Source organism: Molothrus aeneus, chromosome 9, assembly GCF_037042795.1.
Source record: "Molothrus aeneus isolate 106 chromosome 9, BPBGC_Maene_1.0, whole genome shotgun sequence".
Taxonomy (NCBI): domain Eukaryota; kingdom Metazoa; phylum Chordata; class Aves; order Passeriformes; family Icteridae; genus Molothrus; species Molothrus aeneus.
Genome location: NC_089654.1, coordinates 10444859 through 10463973, shown reverse-complemented (window position 1 = coordinate 10463973; position 19115 = coordinate 10444859). Strand labels below are relative to the sequence as shown.

The window sequence follows — 19115 nt, the reverse complement described above, 5'->3', positions numbered from 1 at the left end:
CTTGTCATGCCAAGACCTGACTCTGCTTTCAGCCAGGCAGTGTGGTCCATTTGGCACTGCCTGGAATGCTGCTGAAGCCCTGGGGCTAGCTCTGAGACAGGTGGATATGTTTGCCACAGCCCAGGTGCTCCCACCTGCTGTTCCTGGTATTTTTTTTTCTTTCCTGTCTCCCTTTTGGAGCAGAGGAAGTGAAGGGAGTTGGCCTTCAGCTCCTTCTCCATCAAGAGGGTGAAGAAGCCATGAGAACTCTGTGCAGGGTGAGGATGAGGAGGTGCAGGGGCAGTGCTGGCTGTCCTGGAGCCCCTAGGGACTGCTGGCTGCTTCCAGCCATGGGACAGGACAGGAGCCTTGCTGGGGCAAACACTGCAGTGCTCCAGAGAAAAGTGGGAGCTATCCTCTGCCCAGTGCCATAGTCCTGACCCATCTGACCTCTGCAGCAGGCACTTGTAGCAGGTGCTGGAGAGCTGCCCCAGGGCTGTGCAAAGCTCTGCCCCAGGCCACCCGTGGCTGCCCTGTGGCCACTAGCCCTGGTGCATGGAGCTCTCTCACCCTGGTCCCAGGCTGGCTGGGTGCCACTGACCCTGTTGGGAGCTGCTGGCTGTCCCCGAGCCCATCTGCCTCAGTCACCAGGTGACAGCTGGGGTTGCTGCAGCCCCTGCTGCTTTTGAGGCTACCATGTCCTGAGCCAGGCTGCTCCTGTGCTGCCCACACCAGGCTGGAGAGCCCCTTCCAGCATCCCACCCTTGTGTAGCTGCTCTCTTCCAGTAACTCTGCAAGTGCTGCCTTGCCTTCGTAAGGGGCTGCTCCTGCTGGAAACATTCCTGTTGTCCCCAGCTCACTGTCAGTAGAGTTCCTCTCCTGCTGCCCCACCCAAGGCTCCAGTCCGTGGTGGGAGGGGCCCCTGGTTCCTGCATCTCACATTTTGCAGGGCCTTGGAGGGGCTGAGGCAGTGCACTGGGAGCCTGGCTTTATGGGCTGCCCACTGTGGGCACTGGTGGTCCTGGCTGTGTGCCCTGCTCTGGGCTGATGCCCATCTGCCCACCCTGTGTCCCCTACCCCTGCCTTCCAAGTGTAACTTGCCATCATCGATCCACCGTGACAATGTCCTCTGAGTCACATTCTCGCCTGCAGGAGTAGAGGGCAAAGGCCAAGTTCTTAGTTTTCATAAAAAACTAATTAGATGACTCACATCGAAAAAGGGTCAATAAAGCTGATCAGGGGCTGCACAGATGGAACTGGTAAAACCCCTGTGACCTTTGCATGGAGCAAGTGGGCTGGACTGCCCCTGCCCTCTGGGAGCTGCCCACTTGGTGCTAGCTGGACACTTGCATCCCTGTCACCCAGTGGCACTCTGGCACAGGGCAGGTCCCTTGGGCACCTGGATGCAGTGGTGGTTCCTGCACAGCTGGGTATGGCTCCTGCACCCCATAGCGTTGCACTCGTGGGGCAGAGCAAGTGCCCCAGGGCCCCGCAGAGCCACACTGGCTCCATTCTGTAGCCAAGATGCTCCAAATGCAGTGGCAGCTGTGTGGGTACAGTGTGCCAGGCTACAGAGTGGGGTGACAGGTGCCAGCGGGAGGTAGTGGTGACTGTCACCCTGCACTGGGCAGAAAACTGCATGGGGTGCACCCATGGATAAGGCCCAGCTGTGATGGGCTGGTGGGATCCTCAGGGCAGAGCTGCCTTGGGGCACAGGTGGTGGTGGTGGAACTGGTGCCCACCAACAGTGCCCACCAACTGCCCCACTCTCCATCCTGGAGAGTGGGGCAGTGCTCCCAGCAGCAGGGAACCTTGACCTTTCACAGCCAAAACCCCTTTTACGGGGAGCATGGATGTGCCATACTCCAGGGAGCACCCTACTCCCACATATCCAGGCAGCACTCCCCTCCCTCTGCCCCCCATACAAACTTGCACATGCATGGGCACAGCCCGGGCTCCTTTACCCCCAAACTTTATTCATGTGGCACATTTACAGCAAGGATTGGAATAACTAGACAATGAAAATGCTGGGGTTGCATTATCGGTTGGTTTAACTGGAACACCACACACCATGCAGTCATGTACCGCCAAGTTCAGTGCCTGTATTGCCCTTCTGGCTGCCGTCACCGGCTTCGCTCCAGGCCATGCATGCACGGGCCTGGGGCTGCAGCCTCCCTGCAGGTCAGTGCCCGGACGAGGGCTCCATTCAGCAGGGCCCCGGGGCTGGGTGACACTGAGAGGACGTGCGCCCTCAGCCCGCCCCACGGCTCCCCCCAACCGCCCTGGCCAGCCGGGAGCCCACCCAGCCGGAGGGGATGTGCTCGGCAACTCTCAGGCAACAAGCCAGCTGCTGCTGAGCGTCCGCGGGGACCTGTGAGGGGCACAGCACGTGGGGGGCTGAGCCTCAGCTCGGAACCGAGGGAGGTTGGTGGGGAGCACGCTCAGGGGCCTGGGGCAATTTGCAGCTCCCCCGCTCAGGTACCTGTGGGCCGGGGGCCAGCGCGCGCTGGCACGTCCACCACCGGACACGGACACGGTGCTGTGGCGGGCCTGTCCCCCATGGAGCTGGAATTGATCGGCGGGGACGAGGCGGGGCTGGGCATCCCACCCAGCCCCGCAAGAGGCACGAGCAGACGGAACGGGGACGGGACGGGGCTCCATGCGGACACTGTCACCTCCCTCCTGCCGCCCGCCTGTCCGCTGGGCCCCTGCCTCACTGAAGGGAGCCCTCCGGGACCCTGCAGCCCACGATGGGGCTGCCAGGGGCTCTGCAGCGGAGAATACAGGCACTTCACCTTGAACATAAAGAGACGGATCGCGTTTGTCACATACAGGAGTCAGAGAGGGGTTAGTGTTGACTCAAAATGGGGAAAAGGCGCTCAGGGGAGAGGCGGGGTGGGGAGCTGGCGGGGAGGGCGAGGGGCCGTCTGGACACACTGAGCCTCCGTGAGTGCTGCCCGAGTGCAGGCACACACCGGCATCGCTGCAGCAGCCGTCGAGGCCTGAAAACATAAAACCAGAGAAGAGAAAGAAGAAGGGAAGGTGGGTATGGCCCATGCCAGGGTGGAGATGGGGGATGCTCTGGCTACGGGGCGGGAGAGGGAGGACGGGGTGGGATATGGAGGGAGGGACGGAAATCAGGAGCCAAAGAAAAAGAACGAACTACAAGTCTAAAATGTGGTGCAAGCGCCCTACGCGGCTGTCCGCTAGCATGGCATAATGTCCGGAGCAGCCCAGAGAGGGAGTCACATCAGGTCTACACAGATTTGCCTTCCCATATATACAACCTCTACTGGAGTTAACAGCTGAAATTGAGATTTTTTTTGTGTCGGTTCCTCTGGCCTCGGTTGCCGGGTTTTTTTTTAATGCTGGAGCCCGTCCTCCCCGCCTCGCCGGCACCGGGCGCATGCAGCCCTTGCCTGGCTTGCCTCGGGGATCAAAAAGGTTTGGAGGTCTGCTTGAAGATGAAGCCTCTATGGGCCAGTGTCTTCATGATGTTGGCAATGTTCTTGCAGTCGTCTAAGGAGAAAGCACAGAGATACTGCGTTAGAGACATCATCCAAACAAGAGCTGCTCTAGCAAGTTTTGAATCCCATGCCGGGCCTGTGTCCTCACCAGTCCAGGTACTCTGTCCCAAGGACCTTGCAGTGATGTGGTGTGATTGAAGAGTTCCCAGTCTCAGCACTGGCCATCTGCATCCCAGAATGACCCAGTGCTGCGCTGAGATGGATCCATGCCCTGGACCTGAAGGTCAGGGTCATCCATGTCCCCACCAGAGCCAGCCTGTGGTGCCTCCCTGTGCTCACCGACCAGAGTTTGACAAGTGGCAGGTGGCTGGGATGGCAAGCCACAGCCACTCCTGATGCTGGGCTGTGGCAGAGCAGCCAGATGGGAAAGGGGAAGGCTCTGGTGTTATTTACCTGGGACTAAACTCAGGCACCGTTTGCTAAAATAGAAGCTGGGCTTAAATTGATTCCTAGTGTCTATATTTCATGTTGAAAATTGGCTTGTAAATCCATGTTTTGATCTATGAGGGCCGTCTCCTTAAGAAAAAGCAAGAGTAAATGTGTAATTTCTCCCTTGACAGCACACGGCGCAGAGGCGATCCTTCTTCCCGCTCCCCTCCGTTTCGGGACAGCTCCACTCGTTCCGATTACCACTCTTTCTTCCTCGCCCCACGCCTTGATGTCTCCATTTCATTACCGCCCGCCCATTTATCAAGCTGTTACCGTAAGGGTGACTTTGCCCACTTGCGTGTGGCAGCGGGGCCTGGCTGACACGGGGAGAGGGTGCCCCGGGAGGGGGGTGCAGGCAAGGCCCCCCTCTCCCCGCCGCTGCTCGATGGATGTTGTGGTGGAGGGAAGGCTGCATCATTACTGATGTGTAAATGATAAAGAAGCCTCCACATCCATCTCCCAACTGTAAATCCAGGGAGTGCTTTATAATCAAGCTACAGCGATAATAATGTGAAATTAGGTCTCTCTATCAACGGGAGGAGGCCTTTTAATCACAGCTTAAAGGGTGCAAACGCTGTTTATCATAATTGAACTGTATCCGGGCTAATTGTGGCCATATTTCACTGTCTAGGAGACAGCAGGCTGCCTGCTGACAGTGCCGCGTGCCGGATTGAGGGCCCCCCGCAGCCGGGCAGCGCTGTCCTGCTGCCAGGCATCTGCCCGCAGGGATGGGCTGCCTGGCCTCCTGGATGCTCCCTGCCACACCAGCAGCACTGTCCACCCCCCTGTGCCCAGTGACCCGCTGGCAAAGCCATCTCCTGTCCCCCAGCATCTGTTGGAGGTTCAGGACTTTCCCCACACACAGCTCCCCTTGGGCTGCCATGAGCTGCCAGGTTCCTGGCTGATGGCTGGCAGTGGAAGAGGTAACATCTCCATCAGTGCCACCTGCCTCTGGAGCGTCCCCTGAGACCCTCTTGTGGCAGCCCTTCCTGTCACTTGTGTGCCAAACAGGGGACAGCAGCTGGGCATGAGGACAGCCCAACAAAGGAGGGGGGTCCCCAGCCCACTGGGTGGCATGGGGGCAGAGGTGAGCCCATCTCTCTATGCCTCTGTCCTCTCTGCTACCCAAGGTGACACTGACGGCTACACAAGGCCCCTGGAGGTGACAGGTGTCCTGCCCAGCCAAGCCACAATGCCAGCTCCTGCTGCTGTCACTTGTTCCGACTCAAGCTATTCCCTCACTGTCCTTAGGAACACCTGCTGCACCTCATCCCCCAGACAACTGAGCCCCTTGGAAAACCCTCAGCCCTTGGAGCCAGCTGCCCTGGGATCTAACAGGGTAACAATGGCTTAAAAGCTGGGGAAATGGAGGAAAGAGGAGTGCAACTGTCTGAGGTAAAAGTATCCCTACCCAGCCAGCCCTGGCCTGGTACCCCCAAAAAGTAACAGCAAAGCAAATCCTGGAGCTGTGGCAGGTGGGTGGCAAGTGAGCAGTCTGGATGTGAAAGCACAGCCCCAGTTGTCCCACTGCCAACCTCACAGCCTGCAGCCTTCCCCGAGCTGGAGTGGGCACTGGGGCTTGACTATTGCTCCATATTGCTGAGGGGGAACTGCACAGAGACCTGGGCAGCTGCCAGACAGGCAGTGAGACCCCACAGCACTTCCTGGGACTCCCAAGCTGGTCCCTGGGGATACCGTCTGTGACCGCTGTCTGCTTCCTGCACCCCATCATTTGTCTCCCCAAAACCTCAGTGTGCTCTGTTGCCAGGTGGCAGCACTGGGAGATACCCTGAACTCTGAGCTGCCACCTTGCAAAATTGGTGGGACCCTCTTGGGTCAATGCCACCCACATGGCCATGCTGCCAGTGCTGTCCTTGCTGTCCCAAACGATGCCACGGCCCCTGGCAGCGAGTGTGCCAAGCTCGTCATACATCATTTAGTGAGACTCATTCCAAATCAGCGCTAAGGTAAACACTCTTATTATAATTATCCATGTAAAAAAAAATCAACAACAGTAGAACAACTTTCTAATATGCAATTACAGCCATCTATTGATTTTACAATGTAATCCGCTCCGATTGATTTAATAACACAATTATAGGCTGGCTCTCGGGATATTAGAGTGGGAGATTTTCATAAACTCCAAAGCAAAAAACTAAGCGGCTTTTAAAACAACACAGTCAGATGGCTGTTTGGGGAATTATTAACAATATGAAATCCTCTAAATCTGGCCGTCGTTACCTTGTGAAAGGAATTTCTATTACAAAAATGGCAATTGACAGCCTAAGAGAGCGCGACCGGTATTGCTCTGCTGCTTTTCAGTGCTTAATCCATGGCAGAGGTGACCACGGGGCAGGGGACAAGCAGAGTCCGAGGCTGGCAGGAGGGCACAGGCAGCCCTGCCCACGCTGCAGCCCCCACCCAGCCCAGCTCTCCCTGGGGGGCACATGGCTGTGGTGGTGCTGCCCTGGCACCCAGGCTGGCACCCACCAACCTGCACTGTCTGGTGCCCCTACCTGGGGCTGGGGAGGCTGGCAGGTTGCAGAGCCCCCCAGCTTGATCCCTCTCCTGGCACACTGGGTGTATCCCAGCCCCAGACACCTGCAGGGGCCTGAGGGGTGCCCAGCTGTGCCCCAGGGCTGAGCAGGGTGATGGGTGAAGGTGGTCCCAGGCTGATGGCCAGCATGGCTCTGCACAGGCGCACACATGCGCACGCGCCCCCGCTCTCCTCCCGCTCACTCCCTCAATGTATTCCCGACTTTATGGGCACATTTTTCTTGTCAAGCTGACAGGGTTGCTAAGTGGATTTCTCCCTGATATGCGGACGGATTATCACATTACTCCAATGTCCTACACAAACATATTACTTTATATTCAATAGCCCTAATGAATATAAACTGCTTTTTCTTTTTTTTGGGGTGGGGGGTAATCTATAGATTTTTAATGAGGGCACTATTAACTCCCTCCTCTTTAAAACAGACTTAGGTGCAGCCTCTGAGTAGAAAATCAATGGTGTTATTGTAGGAATATTGTATATTGATATTGTAATAATAAGATGCAATTGATTTAGGGGTGTTGTGCGGTGTGTGTGAAAGGGGTGAGCCTGGGGTTATCATGCAAACAGAGCAGTGGCTCTGCCCTGCATCCCTGCCCCTCACCTTGCTGTGCTGCTTCTGAGCATCTCCCCATGTCCCCGTGCAGTGGCCCATGGTGGCTGGGGTTGAAGTGCCCTGAGGTGCTGGGTTCCAGGGTTGTCTACCCCTGGGACTCTTGGGTCCAGTTGCCAGTGCAGTGTGGGGTAATGTGACACCCCAGCCTCCACTCACCCTGGCTGGCTTAGCCCACCAGGTTTTAACCCTCCTACCCCTGTGTTTCAGCATTACCCACTGTGACACCACATTTCAGCCCTTTCCAGCTCCTGCCAAGCTCTCGCTGCAGTGACAGCCAAGGACAGTGACACATGCACACGCATGGGCCAGCAGGACACTCTCCTAAGTTTAGGCTGGAGTTTGTGGCCGTTCAGCATCACTGGCTGCCTTGTCATTGGAGGGGCACAGACATTCTCATTGCACTCCTCTGCTGAGATGGCAGCAGAAAGCCCCCAGCCCATGGCACTGGGCTGACTGCCTGGCATGTGCCCTCCCACCAGCCACTGCATGGCAGCACTGCTTCGAACCTAGCATGAGTTTGAGGATTCCATCAGCAGGAGTCTGTGCTGCTGGAGCGGGCTGCTGGGAGCAGCAATGCTCACTCCAGGAGAGCATCACCTCCACACCCAGCCCAGGCACTGGGGAGGAGGGTAGGGGCTCTGTGTGCTGCCCTGCCAGCATTTCTCCCACCTCTCCCACCTCCCCACAGGACCAAACCACACAGACACCTCCACACGGGGGCTCAGGGGGCTGAGCGCTGCTGCAGCCGCTGTGCACTGGGCCGAGACGCTTCCGGAGCATGGAGGGAGCTTTTCCATCCCAGCAGCTGCCCCGCTGGGCTGGGGGTGGTCAGGGACTGCAGGGCCCCCCCAAACGTGCTCATTTGGAGGCAACCCCACTGCACCTGTGCTATGGCCGGGAAGACGGATCACCCCCGGCCCGAGCTGAGCAGGTCCATATTTAAACTGTCCCCATGCTTTATGGGCTGTACCAGAACTGATGCTCAGGCACCGAGGGGCCATTTGTCAATGTTCTAATGGCAGATTACTGTTAATGAATAATATCACTGCTGCCTTTGTATAACAGCTCCCTGCAAAGCGGAAACAGGCCCGCCCGGCCACTGCCACCACCGCCCCTGGGTGACAGCAGGTGGCCCTGTGAGCAGTGGCTGCTGTATGGACCTCAGAGATCTCATGGAGTCTGGCACTGCTGCTGGCATCCCCAGCAATCGTGAATGGGAGCACTGGGTGCTGTGTCCCCTCAGTGGGCTGTGCTGCTCCCTGTGAGCAGGGATGTCACTGTCAGGGCAGGGAGTGACAGCATTTTCCCAGCACACAGAGCTCTTGTGTCACTCACCATGTCCACACTGCAGCTGGGGGGAGTTTGTGTCTGATCTGAATCCATCCCCACCATGACACGCTGGGCAAGGTGGGGACACCAGGATGCCCGCATAGTGGTGACAAGGACGTGTCAGAACCAAGTGCTCCCAGCTCCCAGGGATCCACAGGGATGCCAGGGATGGTCCTGCCGAGCTGCTCCCTAATTAATGGCCTCATAATCCCGCGCACGGGGCAAGGGGCTGAGCGTGTCCCGCACAGCCGGCAGGTATATTAGGTGGAGCTGACAGCGACGTGCAGAATATTAAGAATAACTTACCTCATTATCTGCAATTACGTTACTGCCACACACCTCATTTCTTCATGAAGAAAAGAAAATTAGTTTTATATTGACTTCATCCCAGTGCCTCCCTGCCTGCCCCGCCACAGAGTGCCCGCACAGGCTCTGATGAGGGGTTGGACACAATTCATACTCATCCTCCTTCAACCTGTGTCTTTCCCAGAGGGACATGATGCCTGTCCCACTCCCTGCACACTGGGGTCAGCAAGACCTCCAAATCCTGTTTACCCCAGCAGGGACACTTGGAGCAGGGAGGGCCCGTCTCTGGCAGTTCCCAGCTCAGTAGGAAGAGCAGCAAAAGGAGACCAGTCTTGACCATCAATCTGATGCCTTGGGCACTTTCTGCCACCCAGGCTGGTCACTGTCACCCTGTGGGAGACAGGATGCTTCCTCCCATCCTCTGCACTGGGAACCACTCTTCCCATCATGCACCCACCATGTTGACCCTCTTCCAGGGCAGAGCTGGGTGGCTGGGGCCTCTGCACTGCCAAGACACCCAGCTGCTGAGACACCTTCCAGCCCACAGGCTGCTGGACAGCCTGGCACAGGCGATGCCATGTGGGCAAACCACGACAGCTGGGGCATCCCTGCTGGAGGGAATGGGCAGCAGGGACTGAGCTTGCAATGTTCCCCACAACTCCTGGAGCCATGAGCCCAAAGGGCACCAATGTTGCTGGGGCCAAGGGTGACTCAGGGTGCACAGAGACCTCAGCCTCTGCCTGTTCCTTGCCCTTCAGCCTTCTGTGCCTGTTCCTGCACATGCAGCATCCCTGGCTGGCAGCCTTCCCTAGCAAACAAAGCGAATGCTGCCATCACCCCGCTCCTGGCTGTGGCCACTCACCGTCCACGAGAGAAGGGGAGCGGCGTGCACAGCAATACAGGGAAAAAAGCCAATTTCATCTTTATTAGAAGGAGATTTCTCTTTTCGTAATAAGCACACTTCAAATAATTAGCGTGTTTTACGTAATAATGAAATTATGGAAATGCAGGCCACTTATTCAAACAAGTCACCATTACCATATTTTTAAATATTAGACTTAATTAGAGTTTATCACTTCAGAGAAGTACGAGGAGTGGAGATTTTTTTCCTTTACAAAAAAAATCCTCATAAAGTGTTTATTAAGAGCGGGTAAGAAGGGGATAATGATCTGTTTGGAAATTAAGGCAATCAAACATTTAATGCTCTGCACTCCTGTAGGCAAAAGCATTCAAATGAGTCAATTATACATCCATTATCCAGGCACGATTAAACAAGGCAGGACGGGGAATTTGTCCTCCGCATCATGCGATTGTCGTGAGGACTTATGTCCACTTAAAGGCAGCTAATAAAACACTAAACTTGGGAAGAAGAGGAAAAGAGGACTGAGCCAAGGGAAGAAAAGGGAAGAGAGGCAGCGGGTCAGCAGGACTGCAGAGGGGTGAGGGTGGGAGGTGGGCAAGGATGGAGCTGTGTCTACATCCCAGCCCTTCATAAATCAAAGTAATTAAGTTAACATGAAAATCAACTTCACCATCCCGTTAAATTACAGCATTTGCATATTAGGACTCAAATGAAGTAGGTAGCAGGCAAGGGGGCTGGGAGGGGAGGAGGAAGTGGGGGGGTCAGGGGAGAAGGATGGGGAGAACAGTGCACCAAAAAGGGAACCATTTATTATGGTGAATAACTAATTTCAGAATTTATAGCGCTGAATTTTCGTTCCTGTGCCATTTATATTACAGAAGGAAATTAAGGGGCGGGCAGGAGGCTGGCTGGACATCTTTCTGCGTTATTGCTTGTCTGCCATTTGCAAATCATTATTAATTGTGGCCCGTGTCGCTGGTGCAGCAGGGCAGGGTGCCTGGACAGCCAGAGCAGACACACATATCTCTTCATCAGGACCCCAGCCGCTAGCCCTGGAGAGCCAATTACCCCTCCCTGATTGGTATCAGATAAGGAGGGAATTTTTACAAATTAGGGAATAAATAGAATTTCCACACGTGAAGCAGGGAGGGCTTGAGAGGCAGTAATGAAAAACGATACATCACCATCAGCCAGACAACCCTATTCATACGCCGATGCATTACACTCACTACTCATAATCCCAGCGAGTGACAGACATCCGCCGAGCCGTCCCGCTGGCCGGCCCGCTCCCGCTCCGGAGCACGGAGCTCTCCAGCCACCGCACCCTTGTGGCAGGACAGGGAGGTCCCCGTTGCACCAGCCCCATGGCACAGCCTCTGCCGTGACCTCGAGGGCTGCCCACAGCCTGCACGGCATCGCTCAGCTGTGCAGGCAATGCGGACAGACCTCCTGGCACAGGAGCCATCCATGCTCTGGAGCCCAGCAGGACAAACCTCCAAACTCAGCCCCGAGTTTGGTGGTTAAAGTCACCCAGCTGAATCCAAGCCTCTCACCAGTCTCCCACACCCCTGTGGGTAAAGCACATCTTCCCCAAAATTATCCAGTCCAAATTGTGACCTGAAGAAGACTGCCCCTTCCCTTGGTGGCTCACAGCAGCATCCTGCTATTACAGGATCCCTACCCAATTTCTGAATTGTACTTGTCTTTTTGTACTCTTCAGTCTCCAAATCAGCCCCCACAGCTCTCAGCTTTGCTGCTCAGCCAGTCCTGGGTACCCCAGAGCAGTGAAATCCCTGTGTCACCTTGTGAGCAGCACTGGGCTCAGAAATGCCACAGGAGCAAAGGATGCGCTCCTATATGGCTCTGCTTCATTAAGAATGGTAGCAGGATAGAATATCTCTATTTCCCTTAAGCTGCTGAGGCAGCCCCAACACCAGCCCTTGCTCAGGGCAGCCCCCAGAGCCACCAGCTGCCTGTGTCCCCCATACAAGCACACCCACTTCCAGACCGTGGCAGCTCCCTGTGGCAGCACAGTCCTTTTCCTGGGCTGTGACAGTGCTGGATGGCCCTGGGAAAACAGCAGGCATCCAGCTAAGGGGGCCTGGCATGTGGCTCAGAAAGGGCAAATCCTGGAAGTGCAGGGACCCTGGTGACATTGGTGAGCCCAGCCTGCTCTGTGCTCCCCAGCACCGGAGCCGCGCGCCTCCGCGCCTGTAATTAGCTCTCCCTTATGACAAGCACGTCACTAAACAAAATGCTGGGCAGATCAATCCTGCCTGTAAGTCACGCAGCCTTTAATTTATTCAGCATACAATGTCGCTCCACCGCTGGCTTCCTGTAATTTATACCGTACACTGTCGTGTATTATTTAACTCGTCTGAGTGTTTTACAGCTCCCCTCAAAGTCGCCATGCAAAATAAAGTCACGGCGGGGCACTGGCAAGGAGCAGGGAAGGTGCAAACCGCCCTCTTGCTGACATGGGACCCCTGGCCTGGCTCAGGAACAAGGTGATGGTGACAAGTTGCTGCAGAAGTTGGTGGCTTGGACCCTCCTTGTGGGTGGGAATGAGAATGGAAGATGGAGCCCCAGAGGAGCCCAGTAAAGGGCTCCAATGCTGGTGATTCCTTGGAGGAGGAAAGAATGCTGGCAGGGGGGAGAGGGCAGCAGGACTCTTGTCTGGCCCTGAAAGCAGGAGAGAGGTCCTACCCCAAAACTGGGGTAAGGACTGGGGTTAGACCAGGCTGAGAGGTGGCCAGTAGCTGGTGCAGCTGCTCTGAGCAGTTCATCAAGGGCTTGTCTTTGGCCGTGCAGCTGAATGGAAACAGTCAGTGATGTAGAGCTGGATATCCTCCGCAGGGAAGGTTAAAACCTCTGTTCAGTGTAAAGTTGCCATATCTAAGCACTTATGATCATGATATTTATGGCTAGTTTATTCCAGGCAGTTAAAGGCAGCAGTAGTTATCCACAGATAAAGGGAATTCGACTCCCTTGACACCTTTTCTCCCTGCAGTGAAGGCATGCCTGGCAGAGCTGGGTGCTCGTGGTGTTGTAACTCATCTGATGGTCCCTGCCTGAGGCAGCACAGGGGCCAGACATGCAGATGTTTGGCATGGCAGGGATGGTGGCTCTGTTTCTCCTGTGTGGGAGCTGTGGGCACAGACATGGGAGATGCTGTGTCCCTGCCCCTGACTGATGCTGCTGGGGCCAGGTGGTACCTGGGCTGCAGGGAACAGTTTGGCTTGACCTCCACCACTGCTGTTTGCTCTGTTCCACATCCAGCTCCTGACATCCAGTCCCTTCACTGGGATTGGGACCCTAATTAGGGAGAAATTTCAAGGTAGAGATGAGTGAGTTTATAAAGCTGAGTTTCTCCTGCCTGAGTGACATGAGATGTCAGAGAAAGGAAATAAAAGGCGAGAATGCAATTCCAGTGCTGCCAAGAGTGTGTCGCAAGTCCTAATGGAAAGTTCTCCTGCTCTTTAAAGCTTGGTCAGATGGCCTAGTTATAGCTTTAAAAGGACCAAGAATCAAACTGCGATGCTGCACTCGAAGCCTTCAAATAAAGCGAGCTGTGTTTCTGCAAGTCCGGCGAGGCAGAGGCAGGCGATTACACAGAGGAGGGCAGGTCTCTCTATCTTGGAGGGAGACCTACCTATTTTTAAACATTAGCTCTAAATCAGCAGCTCACCTCTTTGTCTAACCCAAACCCTCTCTCGCCTTCTGGAGGAGAGATCAAACACCAGCCCTGCTGCCATTGTTTCTCTCCCAGCGAGATGGATGCGGGACTGTAATCTTCCCACAAAGCTGCACGCTTCAAAGGTATCAAAAGTGCTTATTAAAAGTCCTTGGAAAGTAATTTAATAACATCCCAAAAGGCTGGAAAATCAGTGCTGGCAGCTCAAAATATAACCTGGCAAAGGAGATGGCCCCCTGTTCAACATGACAGTCTGTGGGAAGCTGCACACAGGGCCAGGGTGCTTGGGCACACAGACCTGCTGCCTCCCTGGGCTGTGCCTGCTCTGCTGCTGTCTGGTCTCCTGTCAGGGAGACAGCCAGGCGAGCCAGAGCGTGGGGGACTCTGTGAGGCCACATGGGACTGTGGCCCCACCAAGGGCTTTGCTGGGCTAGAGAAGTCCTCATGTGGTGTGGACAGAGTGCATCTGTCTGCCCCGGCTCTGCTCTCCTTGTTGAGCTGGAGAGTGCTGCACTGCCCCAGAGGCAGGATTTCAGGCTTGCCCCTGGAACATAGAAAGTATTCTGTGGGTTTTCCAGCCATCTCAGCAGCTGCTGGAGCAGCAGCTTTGTGCAAGGTTTGCCCAGACTGCTGGGCTGGAGAGAGCCACCTGCAAAGTGGCTGTGTGACAGTCCTTACCTGGCACAGACAGGGATGTCAGCCAGACCTGCAAAGCCATGTAAGAGAGCTGTGTGCTGCGTGAGACAGAGCTGCACATCTCTGCAGGGATGGGTGGTACATGTGCCTTCCCACGAGTGCACACATGCAGCAGGCACGTGCTCACAGCCACAGCAGCATGAGGGCTGTGCTCCTCTCTATCCCCCAGAGCCAGTCCCTGCTCTGACCTCAGGCAACACACAGGACCCTGGGGCTGCATCCCATCTGAATGGTGCAGGCTCCCGTGGAAAGGGGCAGGGGATGGAAATTAACGCTCCAGCCTCCGTCTCATCCTGCCCATTAGCAGGGCTGTTTTACTCCGGATCATTAAATATGTATATCTTATTACACGCCTTGTTACAGTATTGAGCTCTATTGACTGATAATAAATTCCAAACATCATCCTGGTCATAAATTTATCTGGAGATGATGAAGACTCAATAATCTAGTCATGCAGATAATATGATAGGGCCTTAAAAAAGATCATTACATTATATGCCAAAATTAAAAGTGAAATACACTTTATTAACACTGTTTCCACACTTGGGGCCATTACTTGTTATATCCCCTTTTGCCCTCCCACCCACCTGCATACCATCCCTCAGGTCAGCCAGAAAAGGCAAGACAAGGCAGAGCTGCCACAGCTCTACCCTAGCAGGAACCTGGCAGAAGGGTAAGGCACAGACAGGATGTCCCAGCTTGACTCCAAAGTTGCTGGGTCCTGCCTGGTACAGCATTGCTGCCCTGCCCATTGGGCCATGGCTCCTGAGCATCCAGGTATTTCAACAAACCCCTACCTGATGGGGCCTGCAGGCCCTGGCTGCAGTCATTGGTACAAAAGACAGCCTTGTGTCCCACATTTAGAAGGAAAAAACAACTTTCTGCAACTTCAGGTCTCCTGAGAAAGCTGCCCACCCACTGGGGTCAACCCAACAGCTCCCACCTGGCAGCTTCTCTCCCACAGGCTTGGGCAAGCTGCAGAGCCAAGACAGGGGTCCCCACTCAAGCCAGGCCATGCTGCAGTGTGGCACAGAGAGGTGTGCAGCAGAAATGGGGATGTGGGTGCAGTGGGTGACCCCTCTGAGAGAGGAGGGTGCCCTGCAGGCTCCCAGCACCCCAGTGCCAGTCTCATTGAGCTGTCCCTTGGTGAGATGGTGAGGGCTGGGCAGCTCCCAACCACCTGCCCCAGGGCCTGGGGTTGGCCCCCTCTTCCCGCTGGCCTTCCAAAGACATTCCTCTCCTTTAATAAGAAGGTCACAGCCATTTAAACTCCTCTGATGAGGGCAGGTGGCTCGTGCCTTCCTGCCTGGCAGGGCTGGCCTGGCCATGCTCCTGCCTGCAGATCAATGGCACACAGCAAGTTTAAAGCATCCCCACCCCAGCCCCCCTTCCTTGGGCCACCTTCCTCTCCAGACACGCAAGGTGACAAGCGCTGGGGGGCCCACGGATCAATGCTGCGACACGGATCGGCTGCCGAGAAAAACCAATTGCAGATCAGATGGAAACCGACTTCTTCTTGTATCTGCCCGGCTCTCTCAGGGATAGATTGGCTGGAGAAATCCGATGGTGAGAAGAGACAAAGGGGGAGGTGATGGGGAGAGGAGGAAAGGGCTGATAATGCTCCTGCCGCGGCTCTAATCTGTGACAGCCCGAGGATTTGCTGAAAACCATTATCACACTGCTCTCCCTTCTCTTGTCCCTGATAAAGCCTCGGCTAATCTGTTTGTTGCAGGTATTGAACAATGCATTTAGCGAAACAAGGGGTGTGTGTGCCCGCCGAGCAAATTTTTTCCCCCTGCACCTCTGGCCTCACTGAGAGGTGAGAGCAGGGATGGTTTTGGGTGCAGACTTGGTGTGGAGTGCGGGCTGAAGTGCCATGCCTGGCACAGGGAAACATCTCTGCTGACTGCCCTTAGCGAGTTTTGGAAGCGTTTCTCTAGGCACCGTGCTCCATCTTTAAAACGCAATCGCGGAGGGCGATAGGCGAAGCCCTGGCGATGCAGCAGTGCCCTGACAATCCCAGCAGGAATTCCACTGCACCCCCTGCCACTCCCACGGGGCACAGAGCCGAGAAGGGGTGACAAAGGGAGTCTGTACCCCGGGAACAGCTCCCCGGCCACTCATCTGCTGGAGCTGGCTCGGCGAGTGCCTGCCTGTCCCAGTGCTGACCTCGTCCCTCCCCTTTGTGAGAGGCGCTTTCTCCGGGGAAGAGAGATAACTCAGTGGCTGTGAAAGCCCAGACCTGGGGCTCCCGCAGCCGCCTGTTACAAACAGTTCTAGTGGAACATTAATTATAGTAATTTAGCCGTGGAACACTAACTGCAGCCAGTGCAATAGCATTCAGTACATTAGTGGCTATAACCCACTCCTTAAAAAAGACATTTGGTTACTGACAGCTGATAAAATGAGTTGTGAAGCATAACCAAAGGGAAAAAAAATAACCAGAAGTGTGCTGGGAACGAGCTGTGGGGTGAAAGGGTGGGGGGTAGCACCCCACAGGGTCCTGGGGGTCACAGGAGGTGCAGGCGGAGGGCAGGAGGTGTTGGGGGCCCGCAACAGGCACCGCGCTGCCCGGCACATGGCCCAGGGGCCAGTGGGCTCCCTGTGCCTCGGGCAGGGCAGGGGCACGGCTGCGACTCGGCAGTATGTCAAACAGAAGGACATTTCCTTCTATCTCCCAGCCGCCGCCCCAGGGCACAATCCACCTACATTCAATCTTTACTCCACTACACATGTTTCCTTTCCAGCCTCGGATTATTTTTTATCATCAAATTACTGTGGTGATAAGATGGAGTAGATATGATAGCGAGCAGAGCGTCTGTCCTCCCCTCTTTCCTCTGCCTCCCACAGCATTCCTCCTTCCTCCACCATCCCAGCCTCCTGCCCTGAGCAGGCAGGGTGGTATCCAAATGTCAGGGCGTGAGGAGAGACCCCCCTGCAGCCGGATTTGCCGGCTGGGACCAACCCGTGGCTGTCAGTGGGTGCCTGGGTGGAGGCAGGCTGCAGGTAGCCATCAAGCTGTCTGGGAAAACTTGCAGGTGCCCTGTCGTGGTGTGGGACCCTGGCAGCAGCCAGAGCCCAGCATCCGCTCCCCACTGCTCTGCTGCAGCACCCTGACTCCCTGAGAGCACCCAGTGCCCCAGGCTGGCACCAGAGGTGTGACAGCACAGTGGCACGGCTGAGGCAGCAGGCACACAGGGAGCCCTGATGCAGGGGTGGCCAGGAGAAGTACAGCCATGCTGCTGCCAGCCCTAGAAGCGCTGCGAGGCCCTGCTGTGATGAATCCTCCCCTTCTCCTTGTTTACTCCAGTCTGCAACAAATGAGTCCCTGTCTGTCCACGGATAGCTCATCTGGAGGAATGCTCTTTCAGACCTCTCCCTCTAATCCCTATTAATTTAAATAATGCTTTCCCACTCTTCTCAAACTATTTATTATTTATCAGGTTTGTTTATTTGTAGCTAACAGGTAGCGCTCAGCATGCGTCCCCGGCACAGGGACAGGGGCTGTTCATCACACTGGCTCCCCTGCCATCCACCATCCGTCAATTACTCCTGCTTCCTTTAATTAGTAATGAGGACTAATATCTCTGCCTGGGATGGTGGCTGAAGCGGAACTTCCTCCGGTGGCATCTGAGCAGCACAAGGGAGGGGATGAAAAATAAATAACTGCGCCAAGCTGTGGCTTCTGCTCCTGACCGAGTGGGGTGCTCGCCAAACCCACACACCCCTTCACAGAGAGAGTCTGGTTCCCTGTACACCAGAGGCTCCTACCCAGCAGGGGCAGGGGAGGTGATGCCTGCCAGGTGCTGATCCATGGGTGCCCTTTCCTGCACAGCAGGGCCACCCCAAACCACAAGGGAGCCCCTGCTGAGTCCCAGATGCTGAACTCTGCATGGGTATCAGCAGAGGGAAGCCTAAATTAAATGCCTATTAGAGCCTCTGGCCTTGTCTGGCAGGCCCGGGGAGCTCTGTATCAGAACATGCCATCCAGAGGCAGCCTAATAGCGAAGGCAGCACATGATATAAATGGAGCCCCTTTGATTTATTGACTGGGAGAAGTTTTTACACGATAGCCCATTAAGACGGACGGCTCTGTTTACAGCCAGGCCATCTAGCTATAGGGACCCTGCACTGGATGGTGTGTTTTGCTATTGCTCTTCAGGCAGACATCTCATTAAGGGGAACAGCATATGGAGCTCTTTGGATCTATACTTCACGAGTCCTGAGGGAGGCTTTTACCATTTTTAATAAGCGGGCAAGGTTAGCAAACCTGCAACGCAGTGACCTCCCCTCCCTGTGCGATGGATCTCCCTGAAACACAGAGAGCCGGACTCACCGGGTGCATGTGGGACTCCATAAATCACCTCCCCACTGCCAGCCAGGGAAACCAGCTGGGGGGGATGGCAATGGGAGTATGGAGAAGGCAACACCACAGCCAAAATGGGATGGCAGCCATGCATGGCTCAGCTAAACACACTGGGGGCAGGCAGCTTGGTGGACAGTGGTGTGGAGTGTGCACCTGCCCACCGTGCTGGTCAGGTGATGGGCATCACATGGGTGACTCAGCTGGCAAAGGTGCTTTAAGGAGAGTGTTAACATGATAGCCCACAGTGAAGGAAACAAAACCCCCAGCTGGATGTTGAGGGGAGATTATTCCATATTCAGTAACATGACTGTTTAGGAGAACAAGTAATCTCTGACAAAGACCTCTGGCTCTTCTCCGATCTGATAAAGCCTGGCAGCCTACAGGCAAGCTGGTCCCTGCAGGGACTGCCACGGATGAATGCCGTGAGCTGAAGCTGCTAAGGCAGGAGGAGGATAGGGAGGGCAGCCACCATGGGACATGGTGGACATGCTGCAAACAGCTCACCCAGAACACTTTTCCAAAGCAGAAAGGCTTGTGCAAGGTTTGGGTGTTATTGCTCAGGCACCTCTTACACGCCCTGGGCAGTAGCACAGACACGTGGCCTCAAGGCAGTGGTGACACAATATCAGAGCTCCCACCATATACTCCTGGCCTGGATACACAGCTGTGTGCCCACTCACTCCCCAGCAACAGCTGGCTCTTGCCCATCAGCCAGACCTCAAACCCCGGTTTTCCACTCTTGTAGTACCAGCTGTGC

The 19115-nt window shown here is 55.4% G+C and overlaps 1 protein-coding gene across 3 annotated transcripts in view; it reads right to left on the bottom strand.

The window, feature by feature from the left end:
- Window positions 1-1935: 1935 nt before the first annotated feature.
- ERI3 (ERI1 exoribonuclease family member 3) overlaps window positions 1936-19115 on the bottom strand; it is a 129339-nt gene continuing 112159 nt past the window's right edge. For all 3 annotated transcript variants that reach the window (XM_066555548.1, XM_066555550.1, XM_066555549.1), the window contains one exon: window positions 1936-3498. In XM_066555548.1, the coding sequence (XP_066411645.1) occupies window positions 3416-3498 (83 nt within the window). In that variant the 3' untranslated portion in view covers window positions 1936-3415. The remainder of the gene's footprint in view (window positions 3499-19115) is intronic.